Genomic DNA, 27,860 nt, shown 5'->3' on the forward strand with positions numbered 1-27,860 from the left:
TGCTTTAAGAAGCAGCATGAAAGTATTTGTAATGCAGTAATAAGCAGCATAAAAGTATTTGTAATGCAGTAATAAGCGGCATGAAAGTACTTGTAATGCAGTAAGAAGCGGCATGAGAATATTTGTAATGCAGTAATAAGCAGCATGAAAGTATTTGTAATGCAGTAATAAGCGGCATGAAAGTATTTGTTATGCAGTAAGAAGCGGCATGAAAGTACACGTGATGTGAGGCAGTAAGAAGCGGCATGAAAGTATTTGTAATACAGTAATAAGCAGCATGAAAGTATTTGTAATGCAGTAATAAGTGGCATGAAAGTAGAAAGTATTTGTAATGCAGTAAGAAGCAGCATGAGAATATTTGTAATTCAGTAATAAGCAGCTTGGAAGTTTTTGTAATGCAGTAATAAGCGGCATGAGAGTATTTATAATGCAGTAATAAGCCCCATGAAAGTATTTGTAATGCAGTAATAAGCAGCATGAAAGTATTTGTAATGCAGTAAGAGGCGGCATGAGAGTATTTGTAATGCAGTAATAAGCCCCATGAAAGTATTTGTAATGCAGTAATAATCGTCATTAAAGTATTTGTAATGCAGTAAGAAGAGTCATTAAAGTATTTGTAATGCAGTAATAGGCAGCATGAAAGTATTTGTAATGTAGTAATAAGGGGTATGAAAGTATATGTAATGTAGTAACAAGTGGCATGAGAGTATTTGTAATGTAGTAATAAGCGGCATGAAAGTATTTGTAATGCAGTAAGAAGCGGCATTAAAGTATTCGTAATGCAGTATTAAGGACCATGAAAGTATTTGTAATGCAGTAAGAAGCGGCATGAGAGTATTTGTAATGCAGAAATAAGCCCCATGAAAGTATTTGTAATGTAGTAATAAGCCGCATGAAAGTATTTGTAATGCAGTAAGAAGTGGCATGAAAGTATTTGCAATGCAGTAAGAGGCGGCATTAAAGTTTTTGTAATGCAGTAATAAGCAGCATGAAAGCATTTGTAATGCAGTAATAAGCGGCATGAGCATATTTGTAATGCAGTAATAAGCCCCATGAAAGTATTTGTAATGTAGTAATAAGCCGCATGAAAGCATTTGTAATGCAGTAAGAAGCAACATTAAAGTATTTGTAATGCAGTAAGAAGCGGTCGTAATGTATTTGTAATGCAGTAAGAAGTGGCATGAGAGTATTTGTAATGCAGTAATATGCCCCATGAAAATATTTGTAATGCAGTAATAAGCGTCAATAAAGTATTTGTAATGCAGTAAGAAGCGTCATTAAAGTATTTGTAATGCAGTAATAAGCAGCATGAAAGTATTTGTAATGTAGTAATAAGGGGCATGAAAGTATTTGTAATGTAGTAACAAGTGGCATGAGAGTATTTGTAATGTAGCAATAAGCAGCATGAAAGTATTTGTAATGCAGTAAGAAGCGGCATTAAAGTATTTGTAATGCAGTAATAAAGGCCATGAAAGTATTTGTAATGCAGTAAGAAGCGGCATGAGAGTATTTGTAATGCAGAAATAAGCCCCATGAAAGTATTTGTAATGTAGTAATAAGCCCCATGAAAGTATTTGTAATGCAGTAAGAAGCAACATTAAAGTATTTGTAATGCAGTAAGAAGTGGCATGAAAGTATTTGCAATGCAGTAAGAAGCGGTATTAAAGTATTTGTAATGCAGTAATAAGCAGCATGAAAGCATTTGTAATGCAGTAATAAGCGGCATGAGCATATTTGTAATGCAGTAATAAGCCCCATGAAAGTATTTGTAATGTAGTAATAAGCCACATGAAAGTATTTGTAATGCAGTAAGAAGCAACATTAAAGTATTTGTAATGCAGTAAGAAGCGGCCGTAAAGTATTAGTAATGCAGTAATAAGCAGCATGAGAGTATTTGTAATGCAGTAATAACCCCATGAAAGTATTTGTAATGCTGTAATAAGTAGCATGAAAGCATTTGTAATGCAGTAAGAAGCAACATTAAAGTATTTGTAATGCAGTAAGAAGCGGTCGTAATGTATTTGTAATGCAGTAAGAAGTGGCATGAGAGTATTTGTAATGCAGTAATATGCCCCATGAAAATATTTGTAATGCAGTAATAAGCGTCAATAAAGTATTTGTAATGCAGTAAGAAGCGTCATTAAAGTATTTGTAATGCAGTAATAAGCAGCATGAAAGTATTTGTAATGTAGTAATAAGGGGCATGAAAGTATTTGTAATGTAGTAACAAGTGGCATGAGAGTATTTGTAATGTAGCAATAAGCAGCATGAAAGTATTTGTAATGCAGTAGGAAGCGGCATTAAAGTATTTGTAATGCAGTAATAAAGGCCATGAAAGTATTTGTAATGCAGTAAGAAGCGGCATGAGAGTATTTGTAATGCAGAAATAAGCCCCATGAAAGTATTTGTAATGTAGTAATAAGCCCCATGAAAGTATTTGTAATGCAGTAAGAAGCAACATTAAAGTATTTGTAATGCAGTAAGAAGTGGCATGAAAGTATTTGCAATGCAGTAAGAAGCGGTATTAAAGTATTTGTAATGCAGTAATAAGCAGCATGAAAGCATTTGTAATGCAGTAATAAGCGGCATGAGCATATTTGTAATGCAGTAATAAGCCCATGAAAGTATTTGTAATGTAGTAATAAGCCACATGAAAGTATTTGTAATGCAGTAAGAAGCAACATTAAAGTATTTGTAATGCAGTAAGAAGCGGCCGTAAAGTATTAGTAATGCAGTAATAAGCAGCATGAGAGTATTTGTAATGCAGTAATAACCCCCATGAAAGTATTTGTAATGCTGTAATAAGTAGCATGGAAGTATTTGTAATGCAGTAATAAGCAGCATGAAAGTATTTGTAACGCAGTAATAAGCAGCATGAAAGTATTTGTAATGCAGGAAGAAGCGGCATGAAAGTATTTGTAATGCAGTAATACGCGGAGTGAGAGGATTTGTAATGCAGTAATAAGTGGCCTGACAGGATTTGTAATGCAATAATGGGCGGCATGAGAGTATTTGTAATGCAGTAAGAAGCGGCATGAAAGTGCATTTGATGTGATGCAGTAATAAGCAGCATGAAAGTATTTGTAATGCAGTAATAAGCGGCATAAGAGTATTTTTAATGCAGTAAGAAGCGGCATGAAAGTATTTGTAATGCAGTAATAAGCGGCGTGAGAGGATTAGTATTGCAGTAAGAAGCGGCATTAAAGTATTTGTAATGCAGTAATAAGCGGCATGAAAGTATTTGTAATTCAGTAATAAGCAGCATGAAAGTATTTGTAATGCAGTAAGAAGTGGCATGAAAGTATTTGTAATGCAGTAATAAGAGGCATGAAAGTATTTGTAATGCAGTAATAAGCAGCATGAAAGTATTTGTAATGCAGTAAGAAGCGTTGTGAGAGGATTTGCAAAGCATTAATAAGTGGCATAAGAGTATTTGTAATGCAGATAGAAGCGGCATGAAAGTGCATGTGATGTGATGCAGTATTAAGCAGCATGAAAGTATTTGTAATACAGTAAGAAGCGGCACAAGAGGATTTGCAACGCAGTAATACAACACCACTCTAAAAACAAAAGTTAATGTGAAATGCGTTTTAAAATTCTTAGCAGACAGGTAAAATTAGTTTTGCATGAAGCCGTCCGGCTCAAAATGCAAATAAGGAACAGCGAGAGGCAGTGCCTGCTAGTCACAGGTGAGAGGGGTTTATGCACGCTGTGATGTTGGGCAGTTACAGTAATAGTTTCTTGACATGGTTTACATGTTTACCAGGATTGGCAAATTAATATGAGTGTTTGAGTTTCTGGCAGTTAAAAACTAATCAACTCGCATCTCATTGTTCTTTCTGCGCGCGCTGTGTCGCCAGCAGGATTTAGGACTTGCGGTCTTTTTCGAGCTGCGAGAAATGAGGTATCTTGTCAGTGAATTCCCCAAAGTAGCAGGGTCTTGTCATCTCATCTTTTGGCTTGCTTCCGATGACCCAGGATTTGGATTGCGTGAGGCGCAGGTCTGGAACCAGCAGGCCGGGTCTTAGTCTGGTTTCCTGGTCGTTAAGCGCCTGAGTCTCTCAGACTCCAAAGTAAAGTCACAGACAAAGTCGTTTGTCTTTATAAGGCTATGCATGGGGCCGACCAGCTCTCTGGGCATGTATAAGTCACTGCCCTGTATTCGGTCGTTGTTTGCCTATAGTTGAGGGCTCTCCTTCAAAATGTTTGAGAGGGATTGGGTTTGAGTTGAAAGAACAGGAAGTAGTGGCGCTCTAGGCTGTGTGATCACTGAGAAGATCTGTTTGTGCGGTGAACAGGCGGTGCAAAACAGGACAGGGGAACACAAACCCAATAGGCAAACAAACCTTGCACTGGTGTAGGAAGGCCTAAACCAAACAAAAGAAAACAGATCCTGTGCACACGCTAATGAAGTAGGTGGTCCTGACGTCAGGACTCAACAAATAGGAGCAAAGAGAAAATAACTTAAATGTTCAAATAAAGGTCAAGCACAAAGGTTCATGTTGGTGAAGAAGGTTTATAAGTCAATTGTTGGTCAGTACAAATGATAATAGCCAGCCGACTTATGTTTCGTCACACCGTGAAGGAGACGTGACTCATCAGGGCTGATAAGGCTTGAAGGTGTTCAAAACGTGGTGGCGTATGAAGTAAATTACAAGCCACGTGAGTAAAAGAAAGAATAGGTCACTAAGTACCCTCCTCCTCGTAGTGGGATCGAAGAAAAGACGGGTGCGTCCAAAACTTCAAGACAGGGGAAGAGAAAGCACACCAAGTCCGTGCGTACGGGAGGCGTTCGAACTCGAATGCTTCCCGTACGCACGGACTTGGTGCGCTTTCTCCTTCCTGTTTTATTTATTTATTTATTTATTTATTTGAAAAGTTTTATATAGTGCTGGCTAGACCCGGAGGTATCAGAGCGCTTTACATGAGATAGGACATTGCATCAGAAAGTTGCAGTTACCAGTATATGCTTGGGAGAAAAACGTGAGTTTACACAATAATACAAGATATTAGCACGTAGCATATCAAGACACACCTCATATGGGCAATGGAAGGTAGTGGGGGAAAGGTCAACAGGGGAGAGGAAAGCAGACAGAGTCAGATAGATCTGAAGGGGGAATATACTCCAGGTGGAACAAAGCAGTCAAAGTAGTCGAAGAGAGAGAAAGATAAAACTGTGAAGAACCGTGAAAAACAATGTCCGGCTGGGTTGGTGATGGCCGATGGGGTGACCCAGAGCCAGACTTAACTAGAGCTGCATAGGACAGCTCTACCGGGCAGCGTCCAAGGGTACTCGGGCTCCGCAGTAAGTACAACCAGTTTTAGTTTAAGGCTGTGGGGCATTGTCCTAGTTCAATAGAAGGCATCAGTCCCAGTGTTACTGGGAGGTGCCATCTGCCTCATCCTCCATCTCGCCCCCAGGTCGGAGGACGCAGGGAGAGATCACTGGCGTAGTCAAAGGAAAAAGGTTCCCTAGCAACGGAAGTAGTGGAAATGTCTCGCTCAGAGGGGTGTATTGTATGTAAATGGACGGTGCGTAGCCGTATCCAATGACTACGATTCAGGTGCAGCTACAAGGCATTAAGGACCCAGGAGTTTGGTGGGACGCTGGGTTAGCTTCATGGGATCCCGCTAACAAAATGCATCAAATGCTGTAGGAAAGACAACCGTAGGTCAAGTGTAGTCTCAACATGTGTTGGGCGCCATCTTGGCTGCCGATCAATCGGCTGCCTCAACAAAAGCAGACCAAGGTGAGCAATTGAGAAATTGCAACTGATCAAGGGGCCGCTAATGAAGGAGCTCTGTCAATTTGTGCTCCATATTGCACACATGTCAAATATTTGCAGCGGGTGAGTGCAGACGAGGTACGAATGGGGGAAATTGCCACCACCATATTAGAGTCAGGCAGGTACAGGCAGCATCTCGGTACTGAACGCAGTGAATGGTGAGTACAGTGCAACAGTCAGCAAACAAATAATCTGCTTCTGTTTAGAATCTCTTGGTGTGTGGGTGTCTGTTCAATCTTCACCAAGTGATTACTGACTCTGCAGTTGGTCATTGTTTGCTTCTGATTCAAATCATCAGATCTGTGGGTGCCTGTTCACTCTTTATCCTGTGACTGCGCGCCATGCACTTGGTCATTGTTTGTTTCTGTTTAGAATCCACAGGTCTCTGGGTGCCTGTTTACTCTTTATCCTGTGAGTGCATGCCATGCACTTGGTCATTGTTTGCTTCTGATTCAAATCCCCAGATCTGTGGGTGCCTGTTCACTCTTTATCCTGTGAGTGCATGCCATGCACTTGGTCATTGTTTGCTTCTGATTCAAATCCCCAGATCTGTGGGTGCCTGTTCAATCTTTATACCGTGAGTGTAGGCCATGCACTTGGTCATTGTTGTTTCTGTTTAAAATCCACAGGTCTGTAGGTGCCTGTTCACTCTTTATCCTCTGAGTGCTGGCCATGCACTTGGTCATTATTTGTTTCTGTTTAGAATCCCCAAGTCTGTGGGTGTCTGTTAGATCTTCAGCAAGTGATTACTGACTGTTTGACCTGGCATCCTTGGCATAGTTTCCCCTTTCTGTTTGACTATACCGCCTGTATTTTTGACTGTGTGCTGGACCTCATTTTTGCAGGTTTGTGTACTCTGGACACTTTACCACTGCTGACCAGTGCTAAAGTGCAAGTGCTCCCTGTTTTAATTGTGATTATGATTGGTTATCCATGTCTGGCATATTTGATTTACTGGTAAGTTCCTAGTAAAGTGTACTGTGTGTGCCGAAGGCCTGTAAATCAAATGTTACTGGTGGGTCTGCAACCCTGGTTGTGCCACCCACATAAATAACCCTGTAAGCTTGTCTCTAACCTGCCATTGCAATGTCTGTGAGTGCTATTTAAACTGCCACGCCCACCTGGCCAGTGCACCCATTTGCCAGGGCCAAACCTTCCCTTTTTCTACATGAAAGGCACCTCTAAGGTAGGCCCAAGGTAGCCCTATGTGTCGGGTACATGTTATGTGAAAGGTAGAACATGTACTGGTTTGTTTAACAGGTACTGATAGTGAAATACTGCCAATTGCATTGTTTTCTATTGCAAGGATTATCTTCCCAATAGGTTATCATTGGAGCTGCCTTGCAACATCTTAAAAGTGTAACTTTCAATTGGAAAAAGAGATTAGGAGTTTGGGTTCCCTGAACTCAGGATTTAAAAATACATATTTTAGTGAAGGTGGTTTCTAAATTCTGTGCTCGAAAAATGCAATTTTTAGAAAGTGGTAATTTTCTTGCTTTACCATTCTGCATCCCTGCCTGCCTGTTGAATTAATGTCTGGTTTAGACTGACAGCTGGGTTGTTTGTGCATTTATTCTAGACAGTCACACAAAGTGAGCTGAGGTGTACCCTGCATATCCTGATGGTCATCGCCAGGCAGACAGGCTTTCCTGAGCTAGAGTGGTGGGAGGAGTTGTCACTGACACCTGAATAGGGCTGTGCCTGGCCTCTCACAATACAGCCCCTCCCCCTGCTCCAGAGTGTGTCTGGTACCAAGGCAGGACAAGGCAGGATTTTATGGACAACAAAGACTTTCCTTTGAAGTATGCCTACTTCAAATGCTAAAAGGGGTATAGTTATTGGACCTATATGTGCTTGCCTCCTGTTGGGAGTTTCAAGGCCATCAAAGACTTAATCTGCAGCATCTGTGAACTCCACTGCTGGGAGTGCTGACCTGCTAAGTGGTGCCAAATCCAGTTCAGGTTCCTTGGAGGTGCTTTTGCTGTTTCAAGACTTGAAAATCCATGCACCAGCTTTCCAGCTACGTTTCCCGCTGCAAGCTTGGTATGCGGTTGAAAAACCAACCATCGCTGTGGTGCAGCTGATAAATTGATGTAGCACCTTTTTGCAGCCTGAAGAACTGCGGCAGCCTGAGTCCAGAGCACTGGGTCTCCGATGTCCGGGACCCCCGCTCCTACTTCGACGCAGGCCCTGCTGTGTGGCTAAAGGAATCAACGCATCACCTGTCTGCGGCTATGGAAATCAATGCAGTGCCTGTCTCACTACTATATCAACCTGCAGCACCTGGATTTTCACATGCATCACACCTGTGTGCCAAGTTTCCAATGCATCGCATTGCCAAAAGGAGTTGCATCTGAATTCGATGCATTGCTTCTCCTCGCAGTCTGGAATCGATGCAACACTTCTCCCGCATGAGCACAACTGACACATTCATTCCCCAAGGACTCAATAACCAACTCATTGCTGTATTTTCTGATGCTTTCCTCCTTTAAGGCTGTTTTTCGTCTTGGATTTTGAAGCATCAAAGGGATTTTGAGCTAAAATCACTGCATCCACAGAGTTTTATAGACAGAACTGCAAAAAAAATTAAAAGTGATATTTTGAGCTATGTATGTTGGATTTTTGTTGTTTTGGTCTTGTTTGGTTTAGATAAAGATTGGTTCTTTTTCTAAACTGATGTGGTGTCCATTTGTAGTGTTTTCACTGTATTACTGTGCGTGTTGTATACAAATACTTTACACATTGCCTCTGAAGTAGGCCTGACTTCTCATGCCCAGCTACCAAGGGGGTGAGCAGGGGTTATCTTGAGTGTGTACCCCCTTACCCTGACTAGAAGGAAGGGTCCCTACTTGGACAGGGTGCATACCACTGCCAACCGGAGACCCCCATTTCTGACACTGACCTTGCGCATAGTCATTGTTGCCTCTGTTTGGAACCTGCAGATCTAAGTGTTTGTTCATCTTCATACTTCGATCACTCGCCATGTTTGGGGTTCCTCACAATGAGCTAGTATTCTGACAAAGTGTAGCTCCTGTCTAGCATTCGGTAGCAGGTTACTTGGTGTTAGTATTGCTGTTTCCAATGGGAGCGTATGCCTTTGCTTGGGATCATTCAATGTAGATGTAGGCAGTGCACTTCTGAGTTTGTCTTGTCTTGCTGGGACGACAGGCTATCTGCCTCTGGTATTTTGAGATATTTTTACATAGACACAGAATGGAAAAGACCCTTAAAAGCGTCAGGCCATGGTCCCTCGCCTGCTCTCCTCCACTCATACTACCACTTCTTCATGCCTCCCCTCTGACTTACTCGCTCTCCTTTCCCATCTCGCTCTCTTCTTTCACTTGCTTTTAGTCCCTTTTCTTCCATTCCTCCTCACTGTCTCACATCCATTCACCTCTCTGCTCACCCACATCTCCTATTTTTCACTTTGCTATTCCATCCCCTCTCCCTGGTAAACTTGCCTAATCATTCACCCATCAGTTTTCTCTTTGACCCATTCCTGCTGTCGTGATTTCTCGTTCCAACTCCTTTTCATTCCCTTTAAGGTCTTGTCTGATAGTGCAGCTGTCTGCAAGAGTTACTGTTACCAATAGTTTAAAACACACTTAGAGCCCAGAGGTATATTGCTGTCTCCAGAGGACTATTATTCTGTCAAATCGTGCTATTGGGGTATCATTCCCCTCCTATGGAGTGCGCGTATTGCTGTACACAAAGCACTATTTCACAACGTAAAAGTAAACTTAATTATCACACATTACATTTTTTGCCACATAGATGCAATATATTCGGAATGTTATCATTTTTACCTTGTTTAATCACTACAGCAGTTTTTTTAGAGGACTCAAAATGTAATCTATTGGATTTGCAACGCTTATTTTCTTGTTTTTCCTCTTGGTGCCATTCTGCTTCGCTCTGTTTCAACTCTTACTTCTACATCCACATTTCTTTTTCCTATTTGTGCTGCCAATCTTCCCCTCTGTCTTCTTACCTCCTCTCTCTCACTCTCTCTCAAATGTCTTTACCCCTCATCCTTCCATGTCTCACTCTCTCCTTCATCTTCACCTTGTGCCTCAGCCTCCCGCAGCCATTATTCTTCACTCTGCTCTTACCCATTCTCCCTTGCTTGCTTTTCCTCCTCTCTCCTGCCCCCTATCTTGCTTTGACACCCCTCCCCTCCTCCGTCCACAGAGACATCTCTCTGACGCAGAGTGGGCCCCTATCTTGACAGCTTCCTCGTTGCTCTCTGCTCACCTCGTCTGGAGGCCTATTGGACAGTTTCTAGAAAGAGACATCCACCCCAGTGTCTCTGGGGCTTCCCTGTCCGCCTGCTCCTTGTAGCCTGGAGGATGGAGCTGTCTCTCTCTTCTTTAATGTGATTTCTTTTCTCCACAGGCGTCTGAGCTGGGGATGGTGTCGGCGTATTACACTTATATCTTCACTAATCTGGTAAGAGGCTTTCCTGATCCTTTGCTGTGTTTGTAGAGTCATATTAAATGCGAAATATGCTGTTTGATGGGATCATGTGCCACGTGGGGGGGGGGAGGGGTTCCTTGATGCAGCAGGTGCAGTGGCACCAGGGCTCAGAAGCCTGAGGAGCCCATTAAACTGAACCCTGATTATTGCTGTATTTTATAATTGAAACTGACAGGGGGACATGTCTTCCTTGCACTAGGGCCCACGATACACTGGCTATGTTACTATTGCCCGTCCATCTTGTGGATCGATGAAGGAAAGGATGACAATAAAAAGGGACCTGGTCTTCGCGCTTTCTTTCCCAGGTCCTCCTTTCCCCTTCCTCAATCCATACATGAGGTCAAGAGGAAAGAATGTCTAACCACTGTGTTGACTAACACAGTGTTATAGTTAACGGCGAAAGAGTCCATCTGGGATAGGGATCAAAAATTGATCAGAGTTTGTAGGTGAGGACGAAAGAGCCTGCTAAGGCGTCGGATCAACAATGGGAACATGGTCTATAGGTGATTGCGAAAGAGAATGTGTCAGGGTGAAGGATAAAGAATGGAAACACTTTATGCGATGATGAAAAAGACTATCAGGGAGATGATTTAAAAATGGTAAATCTGTACATGATGATGAAGGAGTCTTTAGGGAAAAAGACAAAAAATGGAAAGACCGTTAGGTGATGCTGAAAAAGACTATCGGGGAGGTGAATAAAAAGGTTGTATGACAGAACCACGCATGCCTGAACCATGCATGCCTTAACAACACAGTCTAAACAACGAATGCGTCGTTATCACGCGTTCCTTTACCACGCATGTTGTTACAGTGACTTGCCTTAGGGAGGCGCTGGTATTATTTTCTATTCCAACTCCAGTCTGTTCATCAGTAGGGAAAGTGTTGGACTTAAAATCCAGCACCAGTCCATCACCACATTCCCTAAAGCAAGTCGTTGTAACTGCTTGCGTGCTAAAGAGACGCATGGTAAAGACACAGTAGTCGTTCAGACTGCTTTGTAAAGGTTCTGAGTGGCTCAGACTGCGTGGTAAATAAAGTTTCCCAAATAAAAAGGTGTTGTAAGGGAAAATAAGTCCAGTAGCCGAGGTGTAGATAGATGATGAAGGTTTAATGATGAGGTTCTAGATGTAGAAAAGTAGATATAATGAAGCCCCACCAGGAACAGCTCCCTTGCTGCTCAGCCCATACTCCCAGCTCACACTCATCCCCAGGCATCCCCAACATTCCATTACCTCACCATGCACCAGGTTTCCAAAGCACATCCACCCTAGCTGAGCAGCAAGGCAGAAGATCAGTAAAATGCACAGCACTGAGAACCAGATACCACAAAAGGGTAACAGTCTGTAGGTGATAATGAAAGAGACTATCAGGGAGATGAATTAAAAATGGTACCAGTCTGTAGATGATAGTGTAAGAGATTGCCATGGAGGTGAATAAAAAATGGTATCAGTAGGTGATGATGAAAGGGACTGTCATGGAGGGGAATTCAAAATGGTATCAGTTTGTAGGTGATGATGAAAGGGTCTGTCAGGGCAATAGATGAAAAATAACTACAAGCTGTATAGGTGATGACGAAAGAGTCTATTAAGGCAATGAATGAACAATGGGAAGAGTCTGTAGGTGACGATGGAAGACAGTTTGTCAGGGCAAGGGATTGAAAATGGAAGCCCAGACGGAGAAGGCAAATGGAGGAAAGAGAGAGCAAGCAGAATGTTTGGTCTGAAGGAGATGAAAGACCTTTAGTTGAAACTCTGTCCCTCTGTAAGCCTTCCACCAGCCCCAGTTATCTTCCGGAGGCATTGGCATGTCGCGGGTTAAACTGATTTGCTTGCTAGCATGCCCAGCACTGGTTACCATTACTGCAGTCAAGCATAAAAAAATCTTGCCAGCCTGCCTCTGCTAAATCCAGTAAAGGGTGACTGCTCGACTGCCACTGATAGTGAAGAGTGAAGACAGACTGTGGGAATCCAGATTGAGATACTCAGATTCTGTCAACTAAAATGGCCTTTGAGCTTTTTAAACACAGCTTCAGCAGATTTTGAATCAGAGGTGTGGGTGGGGAGGTGGTAGCTCTTCACCATGACCTCTAGTGCTAACCTTCACAGGGTCCACCAGTGCCAGAGTCCCTCACAGTCCTCCAACAGGACTTGATCACACTCTTCACAACTGCTTACGTTCCTGTGCTTCCTGTTTGGAGTTGCTCACCCTGTCTGCGAGTGAGAACCAGCGCCCACCCATCACAATTCCCACCAGTCCCCTGTTGACACACTTGGGCTTATTTCCAAGCCCCTTGTGCCACCGGTGTGTCACTTTTAATATGGGAAAAAGGGACGTACCCGTGGCGCAAGGGGCTTGTAAATAAGTTCCACTGTGCCAACAGTGACAGCTGTTTACGATGCCCACTAGTGCAGATTCCTTCTGGTTTAAGTTGCCCCATGTGCCAGAATATCAGAGTGAATACTGCCAATTCATTGCCCTTCCTACGACTGCCTGTCTCCCACAACTGGCCATTAAAGAAAGCCCTTATAGCACCCATCAATAGCAGCTCATCAGAGTGCCTACCGGTAAAATATCCTTGCAGTGGCCACAGCGTGGCAACCCCAGACTGCCCACCAATATGAGCTTATTAAGTCTGCCCATCATCTCACAGTGCCCGCTGCTTGAAGGCACTGCGCTGTGTTTGGACCTGTTTATCCTGAGGCGAGGAGATGTGGCTTAATGGCCATAACTGCCACTTTTGGACTGAGGCACCGGGTAGGACCCTCGGCCTTACCTTAACATCCTGTGAGATCCTCTTTTTTTGTTATTTACTATTTTTAATTTGAAGGTGCAAACAACATACGAATTACACAAAAAGATCATCAAACCAGCTCCTTATGACATACATGCCAACCCTCTCGATTCAGGCAGGAGAATACCGATTTCAAGGCTAATTTACTGCCTTCCGATTCCTGCCTGCAAAAACCTTATTCCTCGGCAGGCTTCAGCCAACAGGAACTCGTCTTGTGTGACTCAGAGTATGCACTGCCAGCAACCTGCCCCTGCAGTCCAAAGCACAAACTGTTTGTCAAGCTCTCTCTCCCTGTCAAAGCCTTTTCTCTAAGCTCCTGACGGGTAAGGAAAAAACCTATATTTACAATTCTGATGTCCGATCCTGCAGCAGCACACGTACAAGTCCCATACATGCCAATAGATCCGATTCAGACCACAATACAAGTCAATTTGAGAAAATGCATTCTCCTGATTTTTTCTTTTTTAAATCTCCCTCTTTCCTCTTCTAAAATGTTGGCATGTATGTTATGAGTATACAAAGCAAACAAGACATCTGAATAAAACGGTGAGAATAGGAAGGCCTGGTACTTAGTATGCACGCTGACAAATATAAAAAGCACAGTATCTATAATACACTAAAAGTGTTTCACATCATAAAGTACCATCATGCATAATGGCCAGGACACACTCAATAGGTTCCTTAGCCGCGACCAAGAAGATATTGTTTCAGTCTGATTAAGTCTGTTCCATATTGAGTTATTCATATTCATATTTCGAAAGCATCCAGTGACCTGGCGAATAATTGGATATGTGTTTAATTTCATTTAAAGTGACCAAACGAGTTAAAATTATTCAAAAGAAAAATTCTAGCTCATTTTTATTCCATAAACACTGGGTCCCATATCTTCGAGAATTTAAAACCTGCACCAGGTCTTTGCGCCTATAATCTCCTTACTGTCACACTTTATTCATTTTCTTGTGCCATTCTGCCAAACAGGGAAATAGAGAGGTCCTCCATCTCTGCAAAATCAGTGAACAAGTCACAAACATTGCAGTAAAGATCAGCTTTTGGTAACTTCCAGCTGTTCCCTGCAATGGGAAATATCAAAGCAGGGGAATGATCGAGTATCTAGGGATTTGGATCAAAAATAGCTTTGGAAGATATTAAAAATGACTTCCAGAAATGTTTTAATGGCTTCTCCAATGAGTATCTCGTGAGCTACAGGTAGCTCTCCAGCTGCCTAGAAGTAACTCTCCTGTGTTCAGTCCAGCTTACTGAATTAGAAGCTTCTGCATGACTGAATTAATATATAATATATGTGCACAAACATTTTTAAAATGGATATTTGAAACAAGAATGTGCGTCGTTTTAGAACTAATCAATCAATCAATCAGTACATTTGTAAAGCGCGCTACTTACCCGTGAGGGCCTCAAGGCGCTGGAGGGGGGGGATGCTGCTACTGCTCAAAGAGCCAGTTCTTAAGAAGTCTTCTGAAGGTCAGCACGTCTTGGGTCTGTCGTAGGGGGATGGGAAGGGTGTTCCAAGTCTTGGCGGCGAGGTGGGAGAACGATCTGCCACCAGACGACGCTCTTCAGATGCGGGGGACTAAGATGATTGTTGAATTTTCAAATTATATTTAAAGCTGATATTTCAGTGATAAATCATGTGGCTTTGGGGAGGATTATTAATAATATTATTACATTGGTTCCGAGAGCATTTAAGATATGGCTGATCAGTATTTCCATGTAAAGGCATTACAAATTGACAAAGCCTTTTTTTTTACATTACTGATGGCTAACCTGCCTGATGCAAATGTGATCACTGTGTATAATTTAACATAGGGAGGCCACTAGCCTAATCTTGTCTAATGTAATTACTATTACAACAGTAATTAGTAGCTCAGGGTAGTTTTTATTGATCCTAATTAACTCTCATAACAGAAAAGGTTAGATACATCTGTTTGTCTATCTCAGTTCCGTACGATTTGGGCCCAGTTGGCTATGTCTGTGGTAGTCCATCTAGTCGTCAGAAGGACGCTAGACCTGTACTTAAGGCGAGTGTGTAAGGCGTGCAGTCGTTTAGAACTGACTGGTAATGTGAGCATGATTCAGAGCGTTCTGCGCTTAACAGCGTAACTTTTGCGAGGCTCACCGAGCTTTATTTTTAACTCTCCCGTTTTGGGTATTTTATTTACAGTTTCTTTGCCTTCTCCCCTGTTTTTAACTTTGCCCCACTTGCCTGCACTGTAATTGGAAGTTCACCGCATTTTGCGGGCCCCGTGTCATTCTTCGCCTCCGGCCGCCATCTTGGAGGGACTGAAGGACGCCTGGCGGCGCCATTGGGAGATCGGTCTAGTCGTCAGAAGGACGCTAGACCTGTACTTAAGGCGAGTGTGTAAGCCGTGCAGTCGTTTAGAACTGACTGGTAATGTGAGCGTGATTCAGAGCGTTCTGCGCTTAACAGCGTAACTTTTGCAAGGCTCACCGAGCTTTATTCTTAACTCTCCCGTTTTGGGTATTTTATTTACAGTTTCTTTGCCTTCTCCCCTGTTTTTAACTTTGCCCCACTTGCCTGCACTGTAATTGGAAGTTCACCGCATTTTGCGGGCCCCGTGTCATTCTTCGCCTCTGGCCGCCATCTTGGAGGGACTGAAGGACGCCTGGCGGCGCCATTGGGAGATCGGTCTAGTCGTCAGAAGGACGCTAGACCTGTACTTAATACGGCTATGGCAACGCGCAGCGGTCACGCGCAGAGGGCTCGCCGGACTCCCGCCGGAGTCACGCCAGAGTCCAGCCCGTCTGTGCCCGTCTGTGCCCGGACGGGCTTAGGGCTAGCCCCTCTGCTTAAACGGGTAGGCTCGGTCATCACCTACTCTCGCACAGAGCTATTTTGGCTCCGCCGTATGGAAAGCTCATCATGTACATATGCGCACAGAGGAATCGAACCCTTTACACGTTGTGTATTATGTGACTCCTCTGACCAAGTCGCGGTAAGGAGTACCTTACGAATGGACTCATTGAATTGTAGATCCCTCCCGAGGCACTCACTGGAAATTAACCTCCTCGTACAAGATCATGAGCTAGACATCCTGTTCGTAACAGAAACATGGCTCACATCAGGATCGGAAGCTGATATTGTGAAAGCCCTTCCCCCTAGTTTTTTAATTCATTTTCAGGATAGGTCAGCAGGGCGGGGAGGGGGTGTCGTCATTCTTTACAGGGACTCCTTGGTATGTAGGGCCCAAAATGGAGGGGTGTCGGATTGTGAGAGCTGTAAGTTCTCCCTACAAATTTCACCTACGGTGGCGGTGTCCGGGATACTGGTCTACCGTCCCCCAGGAGGCATCGGGAATTTTGTGAGCTCCCTTATGGAAACCGTGACGGTTCTTGCCGCCTCGCGACCAATTTTATTATGTTGGGAGACTTCAACCTCCATTTTGATGACCCGGTAGATCGGTCGGCGGTAGATCTTCAATGCGACTTAAAAGCATACAAGGTCAATCTTATCAACTCAGAGGCCACCCACAACAAGGGCCATCTGCTCGATCCGATTTTTACGAATGTCATTGCTATGAAAGCTTCCTCCCCGATTCCTCTTCCGTGGACGGACCATTTTATGATCCCCTTCACCTGGCAAACAGAGATGGGTAGCACTTCTACCTCCAGTGTATGTATGCCCGAAAGACCTTGGTCTAGGCTGTCTGTGGAGAACCTGACGCTGAGACTGGAGGGCTCGCGCCCCCCCCCCCTGTGGCGGACCCGGTACTGGTGGAGGCAGACTTTAGCAGATGGATGTCCAATGCACTCGACTCCGTCCTTCCCATAAGACCGACAGGCAGGAGGGAGAAGAGAACGAGTTCCGCCCCCTGGTATACGCCAGAGTTGAGCGCTCTGAGAAGGGGCTGCAAAAAACTGGAACGTGCCTGGAGGAAGAACTGGGAGGAAGCCAGTAAGACGGAATATCGCGCCGCGATAAGGACTTACAAACTTACCATTCGGCGCGTCAAAGCCCAGTTCCTCGAGGAGAGAATCAATAACGCCTCCAACTCCCCCAGAGAAACTTTTTTAGTGGTTAAGGAACTCTTGAGGGTTCCTGAGCCGCCTGCTTCCACAGACAACCTGGAAGGAAAATGCAAAGACTTAGCAGACTACTTTCACACAAAAATAGCAAAGATTCTGAATACCCTGCCCCAAATTAGCATGAGAGCAGAGTCCAGCGATGAAGGAGGGAGACTCCTTGAGAGTCTCGAATCTTTTCGACCAGTATCTGTGGATGAGGTCCTTAAGGCCCTTGTGACCGTCAAGAGTGGTTCCCCTCGTGATTTAGTTCCCATGAGGATTCTCAAACAAGTCGCCTCTTCCATCGCCAAACCTGTAACTGATGTTATTAACGCTTCGCTGGGATCCGGTGTGGTGCCACCTAACTGGAAGGGAGCAGTAGTAAAAGCTCTCCTAAAAAAGCCCAACCTCGATCCCCTTGACATGGCGAATTATAGGCCCATTTCTCTACTCCCGGGACTTAGTAAAATCGCGGAAAAATTGGTAAATTTCCAGCTATCCAATTTCCTTGAGTCCAACGGCTTACTGAGAAGCTCACAAACGGGTTTTCGCCCTGGCCAAGGTACCGACACCGCCCTGCTGGCAGTCATTGAAGAAGCAAGAAGCATTTTGGATTCGGGAGGATCAGTGGCAGTGATCCTCCTGGACCTCAGTGCAGCTTTTGACACTGTGAACCATCAAGTGTTACTTCAGCGGCTGTCAGACGTCGGGGTGCGGGGGAATGCCCTGAAATGGCTGCGGTCATTTCTTAGCGATCGGACCTATCAGGTATGGGAAGCCAACGCACGTTCGGCATCCATTCACCTCCATTGTGGAGTACCGCAGGGCTCCTCCCTGAGTCCCACATTATTTAATGTGTATATCGCCCCCTTGGAGGACGTGGTGGCTCCATTTAACATCAAAATCGTGAGCTACGCCGACGATACCCAGCTGGTGCTTGCCCTTTCCCAGGCCACTGAAAGTCCCCACTTACTGCACTCCTGTCTGTCCAAAGTTCACACCTGGATGGGTGAGTCAGCACTAAAGCTGAACGGTTCAAAGACCGAAATCATGCTGTTGGGGCATAAAGGATCCTCATTCCCTTCGACTGTCTGGCCTAGTTGCCTGGGCTCGCCTCCAAACCCCAAGGAAGAGATCAAGAGTCTTGGGATTTGGCTGGAGCAAGATCTCTCCTTTAGGACCCAGGCTACCAAAATGGCAGGTGTCTGCTTTGGCCTTCTCCGATCCGTGCGCAAAGTGCTGCCTCTTCTTCCTCCACCATCCGGGAAGCTTTTGATCCAGGGGCTGATCATATCAAGATTGGATTTTAGCAATGCTATCTACCTGGGCGCCCCCGAGGCAACTTTGAATAAACTACAACAAATTCAAAAGGCTGCAGCACGAATGCTCAATAACATCCCCATGTCACGGTCGGCTAAACCCGCACTGAGGGCACTACATTGGTTACCGGTGCGGGAAAGGGTGAAATTTAAATCTCTCTGCCTTGCACATAAAATCTTGTAGGGTAAAGGCCCTCCCATCCTGCAGAATCTGGTTACTCCTTACAAGGCCAGCAGAACACTTCGATCAAATCAAAAACATTTGCTTAAGACCCCTAGGGTTAAAAAGGCCCGTACAGGGGGAAGAAGGTTCTCTGTGAATGTCGCGGTACTCTGGAACTCACTCCCCTTAAGCTTGCGCTCTGAGACTTGTCTCCTTTGTTTCCGTAAACATCTGAAAACATACCTTTTCTGTTAACTGCTGACCCTGAACCCACATGACCGTTGCCTTTGTTCTGATAAGCGCTGGGATGCCCCAGGGTAACTACGCGCTATATAAGACCGCAATAATAATAATAATAAAACAGTTTACTGGATTAGATTAATATTTTTTATTTACATAACTTGGGGTGTAATATATAAACCATTTAGCATAAAATTGCAATTTGTGAGAATTCGCACCCCTGAGAGTCTGTGAGATTCTCAGCAAATCGTTAAATCTCCATGTGCCTGAAAATGTGTAGTAATCTGGTTCTCCTGTAAAGCTCTTTAATACTCTTGGGTCTTGGGCCCAGGGGCGTAGCTTTCATTGATACAGCAGGTGCATTGGCAGTGGGACTCCCACTCTCAGAGGCATACTGAACCTTGATTATTGCTGTATTTTACAAATAAAGCAGAAGCCATGGGGTTTGGTTGTGGGGCATGTCCTTTCTTGAGCTAGGCCCCATGACACACTGACTTTGGCACTGCTTGGGCAAAGTTCGTACTAATATAAAACTTCAAAAAAATGTTTTAAAACTCCTCCCAGTGCTGTATTTGAGCTGACGTTTGCCAGTGGGGGCCACCAGCAGTTATTTTTCGGTCCTGGCAGTGGCACTTAGCCATTTTCCAAGCAAAGAGAGGCAAAAACACACAGGGGCGTATTTATGAAAGTCACCTTGCTGCGCTGCATCACTGGGAAATGGCAGGAATTCGCCATATGGCACATTCCTGTTTTTTTACCCCTGTGCTGGTGCACAATGGGCTGCCTGTCGCCAAAACAGGCACCCTAGCACCACAGAGCAAGGGTGCCTGCATTGCATGCAGGATTGTTTTTGCGCAGGAAGGGACACCTTCCTGCACAAAAACAATCCTGAGAGGCCTATTCCTCTTTCTATGTGTGCTGTAAAATTCAGCCCACATAGAAATAGAAAGTAATGAGAAGAAATAAAGATATTTTTTCTTTTTACGCCTCTCCTGGGAAGGCATATATTTTTGGTGCATTCCCAGTTTTACAAGGTCTTCTAAATCTGGTAATGCATCAAAAACCATGAGAGTTGTGTTGGAAAACACCCACGCAATGCCCATGGAATGCCCTCCCAGAACAGAGTATCTCAACGCAGCGACTTGTGCTGCATTGCGTTACTCCAGATTTTTGGTGCCACCCAGAACCACGCAAAGTGGCTTCGCGTGGCTTCAAAAATCTGGCATAAGGTTTGCGCCAATCGTGCACCATGTTGCGTGGTGCAAAAGCAACGCAGACCGGGTTGTGAACATGGCCCTGGATGTTTATGGGTTTAGTGGAAGGGTGTAGACTTAGAAAGTTATGCTCTGTAAGGACATCTGCACCAATATATGCAATTCGATTAGAAGTAGGGTTATGTAGTGTTTATGTCTGAGACATGGTGACACCTTTAAGGTGGGGTCTCGGCTTGGTACTTTCTGTAAATAACTCTTCGCGAGAATTATTATTCATCAAGATCATTAAGGATCTCAGGGACATATTTATGAAATAGCTGCGAAGTGCAGCACAGCAATTCACCTTTCTGTGCTGTGTCAATGGGAAAGGACAGGAATCTGCCATGTTTAAGGCATTCGGTATATTCCTGACTTTTCAGTCTGCGCTGGTACCCTTTTGGTAGCCTAGTGCCAACGCAGGCACCCATGAACCATCATCTAAGGTGCCTGCATTGCATGCAGGATTGTTTTTGTGCAGGAAGGGACACCTGTCTATGTCTGCTGCATACGAAGAGGAAGTAACAAGGAGAAATAAAGCTATTTCTCCTCATTATGCATCTCATGGGGAGGCATATATTTTTAGGTCTTTTTTTAGATCTGGGAATGCGTCATACACCATAGGAGTTGTGTGGGAACACCCACACAGCACCCATGGAATGCCTACCAAGGGCAGAGTAATGCAATGCAGCAATTTGAGCTGCGTTGCGTTACTCCAGGTTTTTAGAGCCACTTGAAGCCACGCAAAGTGGCTTTGTGTGGCTTAAAACATCTGAGGTTTGCGTCGCTCTTGCACCATGTTGTGTGGTGCAAGAGCAACGCAAATCGGGTTATAAATATGGCCCACAGTTCGGAAAGACAGAGGAAGGCAAAGAAGGTAAAACCGTCCCAAACGGAAAAAGTAGTAACCTGCATAATTGAGATAAAGTGGCTGGGGGGGGGGGGTTGGTTGTGGATTCAAGAGACAGGAGCTGGATTTAAGAGTACCAGCCGTGCTATTCGGTGCTCCGATGTTTAATTGCACAAGTTGTGTCTTCTGAGCACAGATTCGGGCATAACTAAGAACTGCTGCCACCAATTATCCTGCATAGGTCTGTGAGAGTGGACTCCATGTGAAGCAAACACTTGTTCTTTGTGGAGACACTGCTAACAAGAGCGACAGATAGTGCTTTTACCGTTTGCAATTTTCTGTGAGAGCCAGTAGCGCACGTCAACATTTTAGAAGAGGAAAGTGGGAAATTTAAAAAAAAGAATCGGGACAATGTATTTCTCCCATTGGTTTCTATTGGGTCTATTCTCATGTGTGGGACTTGAAAGTGTGCTGCTGCAGGATCGCTTATCAGAAATGTAAATATAATTTTTTTTTTTACATGTCAGGAGCACGGAAGATAGCACTATGGCAGGCAGCCAGAGCATGGCAAAAATGTTGTGCACTGGCCTGCAGGAGCAGGTTACAGGCGGCTCCGATTCACACAAGACCATCCCTGTCGGCTGAAGTCGGCATAGGAATCGGCTTTTTGCATGCAGGAATCGGGAGGCGGGAGACTAGCCTTGAAATCGGAAGCCTTCCGCCTAAATGGGGAGGCAGGGTTGCATGTATGCAGTAGACGAGGCCAGGCGTGCATCACCCATTGGAATCATAGGGCTTCAGCACCGTCACCACCCTCCCCCCCTGGTCACCCTCACCCCCCCCCCCCCCCCCCTCCCCCGTCATGTGTGGCAGCCCGGGCTCAGACAGCTCCCTCCCGGGCACACACACAGCCGCACCCGAGCACTTCACAGGTCTTTAAAAGACCATGTGCATGTTAAAGAGGCTTTGTTGATGTTTCACACCTTCTAAGAGCCCCTGCAGCGCCACTGTACCTACTGCTTAATGTTTCAGCCCCCCACCCCTGAAATGTGGCTCTAGTTGCGCCTCTGGATGAGGCCAACATCGTCAAGGAGCGGCCTGTAGAACGCTTTGCCCTCCAAGTTCATAAGGACTGTGAGGGGCCAAGGGGCGAGCGCACGCTGATACTGTGGCGTGCTAGCCTGGCTTTCGAGAGCACGACATGCTGCCAAGTGCAGCCAGGAGGAGGAGCAGCCAAACAGCGTTTAAGGGGTCTGTAGAGAATCAGCCGGTGGAGAAGGCGGGAAATTAGCGATGACTAAAGGGAATGGAAGGAGCGGGAGCAATTCAGCAATTAAAAGTAATAAATCTCGCGTGATTATTGACTGCTAATGGATCCACCGAGGTTTGCAATAGCTGGTTTTGATACAATCGCCATGAGGTAAATTGACTGAGAGAGGGAGCAGTGGTGAGGGGGAGTAGCTTGTGCTTCTCTCTGGCTCGGAGGCGGTCCACCGAATTACCTCATCCCTGGAGGGCCAAGATCACCTCCAATTTGGGATCGGACAGATACAAATATTCACTCAGAGCAGAGTTAGCACCTGCGTCCCAGAACAGACGGGTGTGAGGGAGTGAGTGTCAGGGATTGGTTGCAGTTCAGCTTGATAATTAAGCATTGTTAATCGGCCAACAAAAGCCCTGATTATTCATTTTCTTAAAAACAAAATCGAAGCAAGTCTATTTGTTAAGCAATTGTGGCTTTTACTCCGTTTGTTAAGAAACATGTTTGAAAAAAGAAGTTGGCTCCACAAAAAAAAAATACAAAGTAAAGAGACTGGTTACATAAAACGTATTTTCATGAGAAAATTCAGTGAGCAATAAATAGAGCGTTCTGGAATACAAAGCCCTTAATTGCCTAAAACCTTTGAAGGAGTCCTGAAAGGATGAAGGGACCTTCGGGTTTACAGGGATAGCCTTTAGCCAATGGGACCTTCTGGAACATAAAGCCTTGGAAGGAACCATTTGCACACTTGCCCCTGTAGTGACCAGTTTTCTGATCTAATGTTCTGGGATAAATTACAATAACATGCTGTTAACACAGCAACTTAACACTGGAATGTAGCTTCCCTTTGATTTGAAGGTCAGTTACGTTTTCTGGCATGCAGAGCCCACCTCCAGATAAACCATATTCTGGGCAGTTGGAGACATGCGGGGGGGGGGAGGGGGGGGGGGGGGAACAAAAGGGGAAATAAGATACAAATTACAGAGATTATACAGGTAGCACTCGTGCTCACTATCCGCCATCCCGTCCAAGACCGCGTGCTACTTTGCTGTGCTACAACGTTCCTTCTGCCCTGTCTCCTGCATTGCCTCCTCGTCCTTTCTTCTCTGACCCAGTCCTTACACATGATATTCTTCTCCAACTGCAGAACATATTCCTTAGCCAACAAAATAATTCCTCTAAGTGGCCGCTATTTACCCAGCCATCCTAAAATGGGAGACCATGACATCACTTCCTGTCATATTTTTCTTCTGTTCATTGACCCAAGCTGACTATGATTACGTTGATACAAGGACTGGAAGTTCTTTTTTATTTATGTATATTTCTGTTTCATATTCGTGTTTAGGCTTGCTGTATTAGCCCAAGTCAGTTGGTCCATTCATGCCCTGCTTGAGCGGGCGGGCCGTGCTATGCCATTGTCTTTATTGCACTGCTAGTAACCTGTTTTAGTGGTTCCTAGTGCGCTGTTGGCAAAGTTTGCACATTATGCTGCATCTATTATGCAGTTTGGACAGCTTTTGGGCATTTTCCAGGGAACGCGAAGCGTTCTTCGCTGATTTTAATATTACGGGTACCTATTCCAATATGGTGCCCTTGTTTCCTTCATTCTGCCATGATCCCGTGAGTTTTCAGGAGTTTATTGCCGGCACTCCAGCTGATTACAATGGCAGTATCTTGGAGCGTTGGCAGTGGATTCTGTTTGTGGATTTGGCAGTGTTTGAAGATATGGAGGAAGCAGGTTCTTTGAGAGCTGTTTATTCTATGGCAGAGTTTCAAGCCATGATTGATAAGGCAGTGGAGGCTGCCTTTCATAAGAGTGACTGCCCTATTTCTCTCAAAGATCCTTGGTTGGCGGATCCTGAGGTGGTGGATCCACATGAGGAATGCGGGGGGTACAAGAGGGTGTTTTCGCCATGGGTAGGAGCTGTCCTCTCTGTTGCTCCATCTGAGGCAGAATTTGGGTCTTCCTGATCCTGCTCCAACTCGAGTTGAGTAGGAAGATGTTTTCACTTGTTATCTGAGCCTGAGTCTGTTCCACTCCATGCGGCCATTCGTAAAGTACTTACTCATGTTTAGAGGAGGTTGACAAAATATCCTGAGGAGAAGCTTGCAGAAGAGCTTCCTCCAGTGGTTAAGGTGGACAGCATCATGGCTGGCTTTCGACACAGGGTAATATTATTTCAGGGGATGCCTTGCCTCCGGATGCAGTGGACAAAAAGTTGTTGACTGCTTTGAAGCATACTTATGCAGCTTCAAATGTTGGGATTTCGGTGAATACATATGCTAATTATGCGGTCAAATCTTTGCTTAAAGGTTTCCAATCCCTGCCAGATCTGATGAAGGGGGAGGTGGATCCTTCTGCCTTGTTAAGTATGATGGAGGAGGAGGTCCGATTCTTATCGGACCTTGGATTGACCAATATATGTGTTTCAGCAGCAGCATCTAGGGCAGTAGTTGCAGCATGGTGTGATCTTTGGATGCGATCTTGGAAAGCTGACTCGGCCCAGAAGTTCACTTTAATGAAGTTGCCCTTTGATGGTTCTAAGTTGTTTGGGTAACATGTACAGGATCTGGTTAAAAAGACTGCTGAGAACAAAAAGTTGCTGGCTCCTGTTCGGTCGGCTTTCCAAGGTCAGGGGGTTGGTTACAAAAAGGCTTTTTATCCTCCAGCTATGGGGGCATATCAGCCCTTTCGAGGTCGGGGTGCCCCAGTTTCCGATAAGACCCGGCCCCAGACAGGAAGTGGGTTTCCACCCCGCAGCTTCCTTCAAGAGTAAAACTATTTAGATTTGCCTCAGGTTGGTGATGGGTTCCTGTTTTTCTTGGAGGTTTGGCAGCATTCGGTTCAAGATCAGTGGGCAGTCAGGGTGGTTTTGGAGGGTTACCACCTTGAATTTTCAGCCCTACCTCCAAGTTTGTTCAAGTCAACACCACTTTCAAGGGATCCGGTGAGACATCCGGCTTTGTTGGATGGTGATCAGACTTTGGTGGAAAAGTGTGTGGTGATTCCAGTTTGTGCTCTGGAGAGAAGGAGAGGGGTTTTATTCCATTCTCTTCTTGGTGCAGAAGCCATCAGGTGATTTTCCTCCAGTATTGGGTTTGAAGGCTTTAAATCCGATCCTTGTACATTGTCCATTCAAGATGGTTGCCCTGCAGTCTATTTTTCCTTTCCTGACCAAGGGGGATTTTCTGGCATCTGTAGACATGATGGAAGCATATCTTCATGTGCCGTTTTTTCCCCCTCACCATTGTTATGTTCGTTTTGCTTTAGGCACCTAGCACTTTCAGTTCAGGGTCCTTCCCATTGGCCTTTCCCAGCTCCGAGGGTGTTCACCAAGCTGCTAGCCCCATTGATGGGTACCTTGTGTGGTAATGGTATTAACCTTTTTCTTTACCTCGATGATTGGCTAATTTCATCTTCTTGTTTTTCAAAGGCACACGCAGATGTCAAGGAAGTGTGCAATCTACTTCAGACTTTTAAGTTCTTGTTGAACTATGCAAAATCACATCTCTGCCCCACTCAGGCTTTGTAGTTTCTAGGGATAAGGTTTTGCATGGTAAGCAGGAAAGTGTTCCTCTCGGAGGAGAGACACCTCTGGTCAATTCAGCATCTGCGGAATTTGTTGGTCTTAACTTCAGCCTCTTCCAAGATGTTGTGGAGTCAGGGGGAGATGGTATCCATTTTCAACACTGTGTCTCGGAGCCAGGTATGTATATTCTGGGTCACCATCTCCTGGCTCATTGGCTCCCTCAAGCTCAAATGTACAAGACATTAATTCCAGTGACGGCGAAGATGCAGCTGACTTTCCCATAGTGGTTACATCCAGACTTTCTGAGAAGGATAGTTGTCTTGGGTCCCCAAGCTCCTGTGGTGATATCCACAGATAACAGCAAGTTGGGTTGGGGGGGCACTGTTGGGTACTACTTTAGCTCACAGGAGATGTGGCCCAGAGGGGTTACACCAGTGTTTCAACTGGTGGGAACTGGCAGCTGTTCAGAGGGCTCTGCTGTTTTTTCTTCCTTTGATTCAGAGTCAGGCTGTCTATGGCCGGACGAACATTTAGGTGGTATGGTCGTACCTGAATTGGCAGGGGGTATGGCTCCTGCTCTTTTTCAGCTGGCACAGGGGATCTGCTTGTGGTCAGAGCTCAGACTCCTATCCCTGAAGACTGCTTATCTTCTTCGGAGGAAGAATGGGCCTGCGGAACAGTTGAGCCAAAGGTTTCAATCATCCGTGTCCCTCTGTCTGAACCCTGAGGTTTTTCAGGAGCTGATTCTCAGATTTGGGGTTTTATGGTTTGACCTTTTCGAGACAGAGGAAAATGCACGTCTGCCCCAGTTCTTTTGCCCTGTCTCCCTCACCGTTAGCATGGGGGAGCCCTGTCGTTCAGGTGGCTGACCAGTTTCCTGTATTTTTTTCTGCCAATTCCTCTCCTTCCAGCAGTCCCGTGAAAAATCAGGGCGGACCATGCCTCAGTCATTCTGGTGGCTCCAACATGGATGAGGAGGCCTTGGTGCTCTCAGATATTGCTTCTAGCAGTCACTTCCACTTCAGCCTTCTCCGTTGTCCCTTCCATTGATCTTGACAGCTGCGCTCAGGCGTCTGAGTCTGGCAGCATGGTTGCTGAAAGGTTAGTTCTTCTTTAGCAGGGTTGTTCTAGGGAAGTGGTGGATGCAATTTACTTGGCCCGTCATCCTGCTACAAGAAAATCTTATGTCCGTTGTTGGGGTAATTTTGAAAAGTGGTGTTTGGCACATGATTTAGATCCTCTTTAGGGTGATCCCATGAGGATTCTTGATTTCTTGTGTGAAGGTTTTGTGCTGCTGTTTCTACCATAAGGGCTCATTGGGCTGCAATCCAGGTGGTTAGGGGTAAAGGGTGGCTGGACTAACTCCTTTTACTTCAAAGCTATTGTGTTTTTTTTCTTCAGCTCCCTCCTATTCGATCTCCTGTCCCTCCTTGGGATTTGCCATTGGTCCTTAAAGCTCTCACGTCTCTGCCTTTTGAGCCTTTGCAGTTGGTGGATTTGAAATTTCTCATTGAGAAGGTGGTGTTTTATGTTCAGGTAGAAGGATTTGTGAGATTGGTGCTCTTTTGTCAGTGGCTCCATTTATTAGGTTTCTTGAAGATAAAATGATTTTCTGACCTAGTTCTGCTTTTTTGCCTAAGGTTGTGTCTAGTTTTCACACAGATTCAGATATTGTCCTTCCTGTGTTGTTTCCTTCCCCTTCCTCCCCTGAGGAGCATGGACATAATTTGGGGATGTCAAGGGTCACAGCGGTGACCTCTAGCTTGCTCCTTGCTACTCCTAGCACTTTCTTTATGACCCCTGGCCTCAGAGGAAGCAAGTATTTTGGCACCTCTGAGGCCAGACGTTGCTAAAGAAGTGCCAGGAGTAGCAGGGAGCAAGCTAGAGGTCACAGCTGTGACCCCTGACTGCTCCCAAATTACATCCATGCTGAGGAGGAGGCATTGCACACCTTAGATCTGCATATGGCATTATTCATTTTGTGGAATCAGACCTCTGCTTTTCATAAAGTGGATGCATTCTTTGTCACTTCCCATCCTTCCACGTCTTCTGTCTCTAGGTGGATTATGTCTGTGGATGTGAATGGTTATGTGTTTGCTCAGCTTCAATTTTCTCCTCTCGCTCAGTGTCAGTCGACTCGATGTGTGTCAGCTTTG

The 27,860-nt window shown here is 45.0% G+C and overlaps 1 protein-coding gene across 1 annotated transcript in view; it reads left to right on the forward strand.

Moving 5' to 3' along the window:
* GRIK4 (glutamate ionotropic receptor kainate type subunit 4) overlaps positions 1-27,860 on the forward strand; it is a 1,036,684-nt gene that overhangs the window by 810,203 nt on the left and 198,621 nt on the right. Inside the window, exon 6 of the mRNA XM_086958780.1 lies at positions 10,179-10,232. Within this exon, the coding sequence (XP_086814906.1) occupies positions 10,179-10,232 (54 nt within the window). The remainder of the gene's footprint in view (positions 1-10,178; positions 10,233-27,860) is intronic.

This window comes from Lissotriton vulgaris, chromosome 2_1, assembly GCF_964263255.1.
Source record: "Lissotriton vulgaris chromosome 2_1, aLisVul1.2, whole genome shotgun sequence".
Lineage (NCBI taxonomy): Eukaryota > Metazoa > Chordata > Amphibia > Caudata > Salamandridae > Lissotriton > Lissotriton vulgaris.